This window comes from Trachurus japonicus, chromosome 11, assembly GCF_045865225.1.
Source record: "Trachurus japonicus isolate A0001 chromosome 11, Traja_1.0".
NCBI classification, from domain to species: Eukaryota; Metazoa; Chordata; class Actinopteri; order Carangiformes; family Carangidae; genus Trachurus; species Trachurus japonicus.
Window position 1 is genome coordinate 22,884,811 of NC_140917.1, and position 14,007 is coordinate 22,898,817.

Here is a 14,007-nt window from a genome sequence, read left to right on the forward strand (position 1 = left end):
TGTTTCTTTTTCTTTTTCACTTTTTCACTCTTGAACTGCTTTAGTCTGTTCCCCCCTGCTCATTCGTCTTTCCATACCCCCTTTTTCAACCAGAACTAAGCACAACTCCCTGCCAACAGACACTCTAACGTCTATTCTAGTCGTAGGCTGATGAGACAAAGCTGTCTCTGTTGCACAGTTGCACAGAGGATTCCCCTCAGTGTGTTTCACAGCTGAGTATCAACCTGGAATCTCTTCTACTTCTCTCTTACACTATTATTACATGCCACGTTTTTTTTCTTCTCTGCCCTCATTTCTCTTTCTTCTCTCACCTCCGTTTGCACCCCTCCCATCTTCTCACTTGGTTGATGTTATAAATAGTGAACTGTGGAATGTAATTTTGGGGAGGTTTGTTCCTTTTCATCACTTTCAATTACCCACCAGCTCTTAGAAATGCTTTTTAACAGTAAATATTCATTCTCACTTTAAAGAGGTGATGGAAGAAAACAACAAATTGGTGTTTTTTGATGTAGTTTCAGTGTTGGATGCTTTTGTTTGAGAAATGGACAGAGAGAAGTAGTCGGTGCAGAAAGAATGTGTCTGTCGCAGGACAAAGGCAGGTCGGGAATGATAATGCTGGTCCGAGAGAGCTGGGCTTATCCTAACCGGCAGTATGGATTTCCTGCCCACGGCCTCCTTTCAGTCACATCCAACACACACACATACACACAGTGGCTGAAGACAGAAAGTTCGCGTTGCTGTCGTTACTGATTTAGTGCTGCCTGGTTTATGGTACCGTGTGACTGGACAGTCTCAAGGCCCAGAATGTCCTTGAGCAAGGTGCTTCACTCCACAGAGAATTGTTTGATCTTTAGATGCTGTTTTATCTTTCGGGGGCAGCTTTACACTTCATTATCTTGGTGCAGATATTATCATTAAAAAATCTATTTAAGTGTGTGCAGTAGTTATGAGATGGGGAACCACAGTTTTAACGTGAATTACATCATTATTCAAGTTCTTTGATGCTTTTGTTCTTCTTGGATCAGATTTGACCATATGATGATATATTATGTAAAAAATATGTTGGGTAGTTTATCTGAGGTTCCTGTCTCTGTATTTCAGGTTGCATTAGACTTTGTTTGACTTTAAATCAGTGAGCATGATTCAGCAACATTAGGTTTTTTTTTTAAATCTATGTGATAATTGTTAGCCCTGTTCAGGTGATGTTGATTAGTCAGTATATCAATTTCAATAACAAATACATAATTGTCATCACATTTGTGTAGAATTTTCATGGTCCTGAGAGGATGAATCTCACAGTGCCACCAGCTGATTGACTTTTGTAGTTTTGAGTACTGTCTGATTGCAATGCAATTTTCCAAAGGATGACATTTTCAGATCTCTGTCAATGCCTTCATCAGGTCAAAATGCTAATTTGGCGTTTAAGACCGTATACTTGCAAAACTAATTTCCCTGAAACTGTGCCCTATATGTTGATTTTATTGCTAATTAGCAACTGCAGGCATGCTAACATGCTAAGCTAAGATGGTGAATATGATAAATATTGTATCTGCAAGATACTAGCATGCCACAGTCCTATGTGTTATCCACCATAGGTTCCTTGTAGCTTGTTGTGTTTTTGTACTTCAGACTGTTTGAACTTGTTTTGGTCAGCACTTATGTTTTATATGGGCCCAGTTTTCCAGATACTGACTCACTTTTTGTAAGATTTATTATTTATACATAACAAGATCCTGTATATCTCTGTAATCATGTATCCATAAATAAACAGGATCCCAGATTGACTGTATTCCCCCTGTAATGATATAGAATTAAAGTTTGTTGCTGCTACATAAGAAATAGATCCCAAAACATGCTCAGAAGTCCCATTCCCTTATACCGAATCTCATTCTACCATCTGACATGGTGTGCATAGTCCACCTTCCTTCAAAACAAAAGTAGCCTATTAACATGTTTGTAACAGATTCTGTTTAATCTTCTGTCAAGCAGAAAGGCTTTGAAAAGAATATGTGCGTGCATGTAAGATTTGTCAGTAAATGTAGCTACAAGAGCTACACTAGACAACGTAAGGGGAAAACAAGTATAACGGGAGGATTGGTGATACATTCCCCAGTAGGCCCATACTGTTCTGGGAGCTGGGAGTTAATGATTTTGTACCTCTTACCACACACACACACACACACACACACACACACACACACACACACACACACACACACACACACCAGCGCAGACACTCTGCAGCTCCCCTACAGACATACTGACGGTGGCTGTTTTCTATTGTATCGCCATGGAAACGTTAAAACATTCCAATGTGTTCGGCATGAGTGAACTAAACTATGACTCATTTCAGCCCCTCCCAACACACCAGTACACGCATACAGTATGGATTCCCCCACCTCACACATGTGCGCACACACGCACACACTAACACAAACAGCTAGCCACTACCTCATCACACGCAGAGACATTATGAATCATCTCACTTTCAGGGCTGTGCATCAGGATGGTCTTTTAGGGGGAAGAAAGTTAAGACTGAAATCTTGAAGTGATTAAGTCAATGTGTGATTATTTGATACAGTATTTGGAGTGTTGTATTTATTCCTTCTTGGTTGAAGATGATCTTTATGATTCTCCATAACGTTTGTCCTTGTGATGCAGCAAGAGGCCGCTGACGGTATTTGATGTAGGCCTATGTACTTGAGGGATGGAGGCTGTTACAGCTGCATGATGGGTTCTTTTCTGAACCGGCTGACAGTGACATCTTGAGACCCTGTGCTAGAATTAACCCAGGAATCCCAACAGACAGGTCATTTATCTGCACCATCTCAGGAGCTAAAAGAAGAAGACTGAAGCAGAACTGAATGTGAAAGCAAAAGAGCTGAATAACATCTCATATAGAAAAGAAGGTATAGGGCTGAATGTTAATTACTGTAATAAATAGTGGGGCATTGTGGCAGGGGATGTCAATTATGACACAAATGTAGAACAGCTCTTGACTTTTGACAGATGGTGTTGAGCCAAGTGCTTTGTGAGATTGTTATTACCTTTTACTGTGGTTATTAAAACTAAAACCAGGAGGCTGAGTTTGCGAAATAAATGACGGCTCATTTTTATTTTATGTTTATTCAGCATGGAGATGTCTTACTACTTCTGTGACATTTATGTTGGGTCTTTACTTGGATTAACAAACATACAGCAGTGCTTATGGTTGTTAGTGATTGGAGTCACAAGAGGTTAGAGACAGTTGATTGGTTCGGTCACAATAATGTACAGATTCTATTTACAGTGTTTGGGTAGAGATGTGACAAGTATTAAAAAGCACAGAGCTTATACATTCGTATATATTAATTGTGGTCACAGGTGTGTCTCAGTCTGCTCCCTCAAGGCTTCGACTCCTCCTTCACCTCCTGTCCTTTTTCTTCCCCTTCCCCTCCCCACATTTAAACTAGATAAGCTAGTCCTACCACACACATATACATATGCACTGCACTCACTTCTGCCCCCACAACACACATACACACACGCACACACACACACACACTGAGCATGTCTGTTTTGACGGTGAGTACAAGTGGACAAGACTCAAAGGTAACTGGCCTCTTGTGACTCGCTCTACCTGTCGCTCTAATTGTGTATGTTATTTTTAACAAGGGGTGTCGTGTTTCCACCTGGCTACAGGGTGACAGGAAAGAGCCACTCCCGTTTATCTGGCTTCACCTTTGCCAGACCACTTTCTAACACTGGACTGGACAGTAGTTTTCCAGGAAACTTTGTCATCAGATTTCCTTTTTAAACTTTTTTTTTCTGGAGCAAAAAGATTTTTCACCTGTCACCTGTCCCTTTTTGTGAAAACAACAAAAGAATAACACCAGGCTTGTCGTCTTGTACTGTGCTATGATATGGATACACTGATCCAAGGAGTGTATTTGTCTTTCCTAGCTTCCGTGATGATTTGCAACCCAGGGGTTCCTCTCCTGAGGGAGACTGGGATGACTGCACCTGATCCCCGGAAAGGAGGGTAGGAAGAAGTATGAAAGGATAGCCAACATCATGACAAGAAAATACTACTGACCTTTAAGGGTCAAGTCAAGGACTTGACACTCAATCTGAAATACTAAATCCCAGCTGTTTTGAACCAGCCAGCACTGGAATGGAGTATCTAACTCCTAACAGCAGCGTGAGAGGTGGGAGGAGAGGCTGGCTCTCACACAGAGGGAGGGACTGACTGTTCAGAGAGCATGGAGCTTCATTCACTCTGCTACACACACACACACACACACACACACACACACACACACACACACACACACACACAAATGCTCTGCAAGGCTGTTCTCAGGCTGAGGGAAAAGAGGGGAGCGCAGCAGACGACAGCACGATCGCTGAGTAAGTTGTACACACGTCTGAACATTTCGCAGTGCGTATTTAGCATTGTTTGTTTGTGTTGAGAAAATGCATGTGCTCATCTGCGTTCCTTGTTTGCATGTCTTTAGAAAGTAAAAAAGTATGCATTCAAAGTATTTTCCACTGTTAGTTTTATTGAATTAATCTGCTTTTTCTTCTCTAACTCACCCATAGTTACTTTTCTGCTGATGTGAACCACATGTCACACTTGCATGCACACACACACACACACACACACACACACACACACACACATACATAGACGCTGCAGAGGTCCAGTTCTCCCTGGGGCTTCTTCTCTACAAACATAAAAATGAGAAAATAGGAAGAGTGGGGGCGGACAAGTGAAGGGAAACCTTTAGTAAGACAATGTGGGAATGCTCTTGGTCATGATACAGTGTTAACAGCCATTTCTTAAGCTCTTTATTTTGTAACAATCCTCTGTGAGTTTGACTTATTCTAGTTAATCTCCCTATTCTAATTAGTCTGGTTTTTTTCATCATCTTGTTCCTGCTTTCTCATGTCACCCTGTGCTCCCTGTGGCTTCCATTTTCAGCTTTTTTTTTCTCTTTTTCCATCTCACCCTGTCTCTCTCATTCTGCTGATCTCATTGTTGTCCCAGGTGGTGACAGACAGGAAAAACAGAGACACAGAGTGAGGCCAAAGAGGAACAGAGGGGCTTCATCAACCCCCCCGCCCCCCAGAAGAAGGGAGACTTCAGACCCTGTAAGCTGGTTTCTGGTAGAGGACGCACACTGATTTAAGGGAAAAGTACTGGGCCTTAACTCCCAGGACCAACCTCGGGGATGTCCCGGAGGAGGTCTACAGGCGACCTGGTACCCAGGGACATCACTGAGATCTTAGCCCGGGAGGCGAGGGCTCAGCGTGGGCAGAGGAAGCCGGGAAGCTCCCTGGGGCAGGCCTTCAGCTGGTTGAAGGGGAGCCGCAAGAAAAAGAGCATTGGCAAGGGACTGAACCGAACCGGGACTGGTGTGACGGACGCCAAACTGGGACTTCAGAACCAAGATCCTGCAAAAGGTGAGTGGGTGATGGCATCATATAGACAACAGAAGAATCTGACAAACAAATGACTTTAAATATCAAGACTTTAGCACATTTACAATAATCTTTGAGTAGCAATGGGTCATTACAAGTAGAGTGTATAGAATTAACTACTAGAGAAATATTAACTGGATTGTCTCTTTGATTATATTCATGAACACAAATCAAACACCAAAATCAAAACTTACATATGTCTAAATCTAAACTAACAAAATGATATAGTTAATCTTTATGGTCACTAATACTACATTAATAAATATTTATCACGTTAACAATTGACCCTCGGCTCTGAGGAGTGTTTATTCATCTCTCAGCTCTTTGTTGGTTTTATTACACACATCATCATTGAGTCGCTTCTCTCTCACCACTCTGATGAACCCATATTTTGGCTCAGTGGTTCTCTGCAAAAGTCACTGTACGCAACTACTGCAACTCGCTGGTGAGCATAGTAGCATTTAGTAGCTAAGGAGCCAGATATTTCCCTCATGTGATGGTGGAGAAAAAAAGTAGAAGTTAAAATTCACCAGGTGCCAAAAACACAACTCAGAATCAATGCTAAAGTTGCCCCGTGTCAGTTGGAGGTTAAAAAGTCACAATTTTTAGCATATAGCATCAGAGCGAAAGCATTTGCCCCAATAGCTGAACTAACGATTATGCTCCCAGCCTATTGTGCTGCCCCCAAGTGGCCAAACTATCCACTAACGGAGGTTTTGGATCAGAAGAAGAATCAGCCTGAGGTCAATGAGAGGTTCTGTTTCTGTCTCCAATAAGCTCGGCATACAAGTTCTGTCAAGGCCCAGATTAGTTGCAGATCAGGGTTTTGAAGCCATGGTTTACTTGTTTGGCAACTCTGCAGGATAATTCTGTCTTGTTTTGTCTGACGACAGGCTCACTGCATGGTCACGAAATTTCCGTGAACTGTTTGGACTTTCGGATTAAGATGGGAAGTTAAGAGAGATTTTGTTATCGTCAAGACATCGGCCTGTGGGTTTATAACCTGGAACCAGTGACAAGCACATACACAGATACAGACTGACACAGAGGTCTAATCCCCTTTTTCTGTTTACTGATGCGTTTGCTTGGTCGGCAGCACAGAGATTACCCACAGTCCCCATTTCCTGTTTTTGTTCCACCTCTAAAGCCACCCCTTTCTCTTCTGTCATTGTATGTGTGTGCATGTGTGTGTGCACGTTACTGTAGTAACTATCCAACAACTCTTGGAAATCCAGATTCACAATGTTTTCAGACCTTTTTTTTTTTTTTGTCTGGCTAGCTTCATTTGTGGTTTTTGTGTCTGTTCCGCCTGGAAAGGACTTCCATGATCCCTTATTATGAGAACTATGAACACTGGATGGGTAACACAGACTGTGACTCCATTTGAAACCAAAGATGAGATTTAAAAAGCAAGGCTGATAACTCCCCAGAAGATAATGTGGTCAGAGCCTGATGGTAAGAATGTGTGGGAAGTGTATTTATGGCATTTTGATTTTCCCGTTTTAAAACTGAGAGGGACCGCAGTCAAACATGTCCAAGACACAGATCACGGAGCGTCCAGTCAGACCATGTGAAGATGACTGAGGTTTTCACTCATTCACTGTTTTCCCATAGTGTTTTACAGCCATTTAAATATTGTTTAGTTTAAGATAATTTGGAAATAAGATACTGTGACTGTGGTCGACTATCTAAACTAACTGCAGACGGGTTTAGAGCAAGTTTAAAAGTTTTATTTTTGGAGAGAGGATCTGTGAAACCTTTAAAACAGAAAGTGAAAGTTAAACAGGACGCCAATATTGCAAAGAGCAGCTGAAAGTCAGAGCCTGGATCTTGTCAGAGTTATCCTGCTGTCATCACACAGGAGGTCTGTAGCCTGAGGAGTCCTGTCTGACTCCAACAAAAGCAACAATCATGCACTTTGACTGAGTGATTTGTTCCCTAATTTACCAACATGAACAGCTGGTGCTCCCCCTCTCCCACCTGTGAATTTGTGTGTCTGCTGCGTGCATGTGTGTGTATGTGTGTGTGAACAAATTATTAGGCTTGCTTTGTCTTTTTCTCTTGTCTCCTGCAGAGAAAGTGAGGGAAGCCTGCTTTTTCCCACCAGTAAATAATTGGTACACTGCACCTTTATTTTCTTCTCACTGCTGTGGTTCATTCACCCTGAATACACAGGGTGACTTTAGAAACATGACAAGCTTTAGTTAGTACACACACACACTTATTTCTTAAAGCCCCAGTATGTAACTTATTTGGCTTTTTTTTTTAGTAAAAATTAAATATTGCTTTCATAAATATGTATTTCACTGAAGTCGAATCACACCTGCATACAAATGAAAGCTTTCTCGTACCTTAGAATGAGTTGTTACAAGTCGTTACAAATACATAAGTGGGCGACGCACTGTCTGTCTGACGTCTGCCCGATTTCACGTGAATGCAACATCAAGAATACGTTCCGATATGTAACCGCACCGCTACATGGGGGTAATTCCTACAGATTATACCTTTAAGACACACACATGTTCACATTTTCATTCTTCCCCATGTCTAACTGTCTGTTTGCATTCAGACTGACAGGTTCATATGAATAGAAGGTGTTCATCCAGTTAGTTACCGTAGATGACCAAATAATCGCCCGCGTGCAAATACGCGCCTGTGCTCTAATAGCCGCCGGGGTCCGACCTCATTTGGCAAAATAAACGCCGGTTCAATTAAACGCCCGGGCGATTAAGTGTTTACCATAGTCTTGCACAGAAAACAAAAGTTTTTTTTAACAGTGCTTCACCGGCTCTCACCTCTGTCAGTCAGCCCCTCCTCTCGCTCTCTCTCTCTCTCGCATGCAGGCGCACACACACACACAGACACACAAACACAGGTGCGCTAGACTGAGGGATATAGGGATATAGATAAATGCGCTAATGTACAGTGTTGAAATTACCGCGATCGACCCCCCCTTCCGCTATCATTCATAACACTGCTCTGATCAGCTCCCTGTGTGGCGGTAACACAGACAAACTGTCTTTTTATTTATTGTCTGATGTCAATAAAGATGCGTCGGGGAAAAAAGTAGTTTTGTTCCAGTGTTGCTATGGTGACCTCCTTGTTCTTTGCATGATGGTCTGGTGCTGCTCATTGCAAAAATAAATTGTAGCCTGTTGCAAATACGCGCCTGGTTCTTATAAACGCCTGGGGTCCAAGTCGATTTAGCATATTAAACGCCCGGGCTAATAAATGGTCATCTACGGTAAACATTTTCTACGATTATTAAACCAGCAAACTAAAACATAGTTTTATAGTTGGGTGAAGAACATGTTAATTTAGCCTCGTATTCTTGTATCACTGCACAATTTTGTTTAACCTTGCCATCCTCAGTACACATCTTTGCTCTGTCCCCTTGTGTCTTCTTACTCATTGCTCTTACTGTAATGTCTTTGTTGGCTGGTTTACGTTGGCTCTGTCATCTCTGCATGACTGGCTCCGCTGTGATCCAGTGGTCAGTGGTCCGACTCTGACTGCCCGCTATATTTTACAGATTCCCCTCCTGTAAAAAAAAAAAAACACTCTTTGATGTGCTGAATTCCTGTGAGCTGTGTATTAGAGTGGTTTGTGTGTATGTGTGTGTGTGTCCGTGTGTGTGCGAGTGCGTTGCAGCCTGGATGCCAGATTGGGCCTAGAGTTATGCGATGAAGGGGAGAGATTACAACGAATGACAAAGCCCCATTCAGCCTTGAGAGGACTCTTAGGGAACAGTCTCTCAATGCTTTTTTAATTAAAGCGACTTCAGAGCGTGCGCACACATACACACACACACACACACACACACACACACACACACACACATACACACTCACACAAACACATGTCTCTGTTTCTCAGGTTTGTTGCAGTTGCCTATTCATTACTGTGTGTACTACTGTTTTTGATTTGCGTCTCAGCTTTGCTCAACATCCTCTATTCAGCAGCAGTGTGTGTGGGTGTGTTGGTCTTCACTGCTTATTACTGTGTAATCAGTGTGTGTGTGTGTGTGTGTGTGTGTGTGTGTGTGTGTGTGATTGTAGTCGTGCGTGGATGTCTGCAGCGCTCTGTGTGTGACCGAACGCTACCCAGTATCAGAGGGTATCTCTGTTTGTGTGTGTCAGCGTCATATTGCTGGGCTTAGGGCGGCGCCATCCCAACACTAGCACTCATTACATCACCTCCACACACACACACACACACACACCCACATGTGCACACACAAGGGCGTATAGAGCCCCTGCAACTACCTGCTTTGTCCAGTACAGGCCATCTTTGGCCGGCTGTTTGGGCAGTGAGGTCATTGTGCGCAATCCCTAGGATGCCGCGTGTGTGTCCGTGTGTGTTGTCATTGTTTTCTACATGTGTTGTGCGTTTGCAGACGATACTTTTTACTGTGTCATAAATGCAGACTTTTTAAATCTGTTTGTTATGGATCTCATTGTTTGCTCCATTTTCTCTGTCGATTTTCTCCGTCTGTGTGTGTGTCTGTGTGTGTCTGTGGGATGTACAGTATGTGTGTGTGGGGGGCTGCCACATCACAAAACACAGTCAGGGTGTGTAGATTTATAAACTATAGTGCAGATTATAGACCTGGCAAAGTAAGTGTGGAGCGAATGTCTTATTACACAGAGGGAACACTGTACACAGCCTGAACTCGATTACAGGCCACAACTCAGGGACACTTTAATACAGCAGGCGTGAGAGGGAGGAGTGTGAAAGTTTAATGCAACCCCAGCGAGCACCCATCACCACACACACACACACACACACACACTCTTTGATGAGCGAGGTAATTTTACCTGAGTAAGCAGATACCTCCAAACCCTCATCTATCACCGCAGACCTGAAGCCACGCGGGTGAGGTAAACGTCTCTCAGGCAACGGCATTGTGAGGAGCATGTTGCCGTGGCAGCAGCACAATAGGGTCCGGCTGTGATGTCAGAGTAAAACATTCATCGTGCTTCAGGTCACGTTTTAACAGTAAATTAGCAAACAGCAGAGTGGGAGAATAGAGATGGAGAGAACATTAAACTGAGGGAACAACATCTGCACTGTTAGCGAATAGGATGTTTTTGATATGTTCCATACAACTTGGAGCATCAGGCAGGCAAGCCCTTACAAAGTACACATATTATAGACACATACGTAGATTTGTAATCAAAATCAAAATCCTTTTCCAAATGCATTGTTTATGGAATAAGAGCTAATGGGTTGTTTTATAGGAAGTGGAGTGTGTTTGATGTGGCGAGGACGCAGCTGGAAGACATCAGCATGGGACTGAGGGAGTGGGAGTCTGTATACACAGGGATATTCAACTGATTTACCCTGAAGACTACGTGTGTGATTGTGTGTGCCTGTTACATAACATGTTGTAATAGATACACCTGTTGAGCAGTGTTTACCTGATCCAGCTGTGTGTTCCCCCCTTCTCAGTTTTTTTTCTCCAAAGAGAAGAATAGACCAGACGATGACAAAGCAACTCAGGAATCCAGTCAGTCTTGAGTGAAGTGACATTTCGAACCATATATGTTCTGACATCTAGAGTCCGAGCGAGAGAGTGTCCTTTTATCTAATGTTTGTCTCTGACTAAAGCTGTAATTACGCATTGTGATTGATCATCCAGCTGACCTTCTATCTACAGCCTCACACGTTTTATTTAGCAGGCTGCAGAGTCTCTGTAAAAACTGTTTTACATGTTCTACACCTGCTATCCCATACCTCCATTAGACTTATAGATGTTTGCAAAGTCAACACCCACAGAAAAATAGTATGATTATTTTCAAAGTTAATTAATCAGACATTTATTTTCTTGGACAACTCATCAATTGTTAGGAGCATGAAATGGCAAAAAGTAGTAGTAAAAAAATAAACCTGTCATCCCAGATACCCAGAGTCCAACATGTTTCCTGTTTTGTACAACCAACAGTCCGCTACCCAGAGATATTGGAGTATTTTTACTTGATTATCTAAATTGTTTCCTAATTGTGATCAACTAATCACCGCAGCTCTAAAAGTGATAACAGCTGAGGTTTTGAACCCTGAACTGAACACATGCTCCACAGCTGTTTGTCTTTTTTTTATATACTGTATATATACAATGGCTTTCCACTGTTATTGAGCACTTGAACTAACCAGGGGGGGACAGAGAACACACAGTGTCATTCAGAGTAGTGTGAACTTAATAATTTCCTTTTTCCCAAGTGCTCAGCAGAAAATATGCTGGAGTCAACAAGACATTTTGAACACACACAGTCAAACTGCACCTGAACAGAAAAAAAAACCTCTAGTTGTGTAACTCAATACTTTACTTGCCTGTAGATGGCGCTCATTAGCATTTTTAGATGGGCAGCTACTCTCCTTGCCAGAAGGTGCTGCAGGTTAAACTGAATCAAAACTTCATCTCTGCAGCTGGATGTTACTGACTGAGCATGCTAATAAATGCTCTGCATCGATGCCTCTTTAGGATTTTCTTATTTATTGTGATAGCAGAGTCTTGCCACAAGATGGGAGTGCTTGGCTGATGTTGGCAGATTTACTGCATGTGAGGATTTATGTGAAAAGCCTTGCACCAAGGCTAATAGATCTCATCAAGGTCATATAGGTCAATCAATAATTTACATCTGGAACAGTTTTAAACAGATGTTCAAATTTGGACCACTAATCCTCCTTAGTCACATACACACACACACACACACATACACACATACCAATAAAGTACACACAGAGACATTTAAAAAGGTAGATTCCCCAATCCTTTCTTGCGTCTCTGGTGATGGTCACCCTGACAACCACTTTCCCTGACAACTATTCCCTGACAACGGCATTCCTCTACATTGATGTTCTTTAATGTACTCATGTGCACACACACACTCTCTCACACACTCTTTGAGTCCTTTGAGTTCTCTGCAGCTGTCAAAACCTAAAATCTCTCTCGACAATGACACGCACTTTGATCACACTCATATTTAAATGTATCTAGGGCATGGTTGGCACGGTACATTGCAGCTCGTAGGTGAAGGCTGGGTATACAGAGCGCTCAACACACACAGATGCACACACACACACACACACACACACCATCTAAGTGCACTCTATGTCAGATGAGATAGTGGGCTCGGAGTACTGGGTGTGGTTCTGTTGGGGCTGCGTTAAGAGGCAGCGTCTCTCACTGAGCAGTTTATTGCAGATCGTTTTACACTTGGCTTGAGTGACATCATACTCTCACATCTTCCTGTGTCCCTCACATGGATGCATTTACACAAGCTGTAGCTGTGTGTGCCATTCACATTCATATTTGGAAAGTCCCAGTAACTTCTCCTTGCTCTGAAGGAACCAAATCGATTTTCTTTTATAGCAAAAATGACGGGGGGATTATAAATTCTTTGTCCTGCACCCTAGCAGCCCTCCCCTTCCCCCTACAGTCAGTAAATCTGCTCTTTCTTTATTGGAGTGCTTTTTATCTTCCAGCAGTTCTCCACACACCAGAGTGGAGTGGTGGGAAGAAACATGATCAGGGTGACCATGGTGAGGAGAGTACGGTTTCATTTCTTACCCTTTACCATCACTCCGCTTTTCCTCGTCCATTTCATCCCAATATGGAATCTCGGTTTCACATGATAAGGATTTATATTGTCTCTTCTTCTCCATTTGTCTCCCTCTGACCCTCCTTCTGGATGCTTGCTATCGATCCACAAGCTCCTGGAGCGGTGTCACTGACACTGAGTGATGGCAGAGGTCTTGATGTCATCAGTGTGGGACATCCCCTGCTAAGTCACCGTGGTATTCAGAGGCTGGTCAACACTGTACATTTTTTTAGGGATCTGGGGTAGGTGGGAGGAGCGGCCAGAGGGAAACAGAGCATGAAGAACAAGATGATGAGTTTTAGTAAATATTCAGGGTGGTTTTGCTGCAATGTTGCCTTCTCTGCTTCTTTAGCTGTTAGCTCACTTTGCTGTGATATTCAGCATACGTGATGTTACCTCTCTGGAGTTTTGCCCGTATCTCTGTGTCTGTAACATCTGGCTCAGCATCTGTATTCCCTCTAACCATAGCAGGAATGTTCTCATCTCAAAACAAGCTTTGATCTGTCTGACCAGTCGACTGGCATATATCCTGTTCTTTATAGTGTTTATCTGTATGTGTGTGTGTGTGTGTGAGGAGTTTCAAAAGGTGGCAGATAACAGATCTGCACCAGTAAAGATCAGTTGAATTATTGAGCAACCTCCTTCGCTGTTTGTAGTTTCCACTCTAACCTGTTATCTCAGTGCTTATTCCTGCGCGTAGACAGCACCGACATATACCGCTCTCTTCCTGTCAGTGCTGTGTGTTTGTGTGTGTGTAATTGTGACAGAGGAATCTGCGTTGTCTCCATCACCACATCGCGTTGACAGGATCTGTCATCTGTACTCGAAACGATTTGCAGAAAGGATAACTGCTCAGTGAGAGAGGAAGTCAGGAGAGTGAAGTGTGCCATTAACCACTGCAGAGTGATGAGTGTGAATCAGTTCATTAGCTATATGTTGATGA

The 14,007-nt window shown here is 42.8% G+C and overlaps 1 protein-coding gene across 2 annotated transcripts in view; it reads left to right on the forward strand.

Moving 5' to 3' along the window:
- The first annotated feature begins 3,950 nt into the window (after positions 1 to 3,950).
- The window catches only part of nhsl3 (NHS like 3), a 35,373-nt gene continuing 25,316 nt past the window's right edge, over positions 3,951 to 14,007 (forward strand). Inside the window, exons 1-2 of one of the 2 annotated variants that reach the window (XM_085791903.1) lie at positions 3,951 to 4,389; positions 5,030 to 5,445. In XM_085791903.1, coding sequence (XP_085648029.1) covers positions 5,214 to 5,445 — 232 coding nt within the window. In that variant the 5' untranslated portion in view covers positions 3,951 to 4,389; positions 5,030 to 5,213. Of the gene's footprint in view, positions 4,390 to 4,846; positions 5,446 to 14,007 lie in introns of those variants that run through there. The other variant, XM_085791904.1, reaches the window with a different exon arrangement.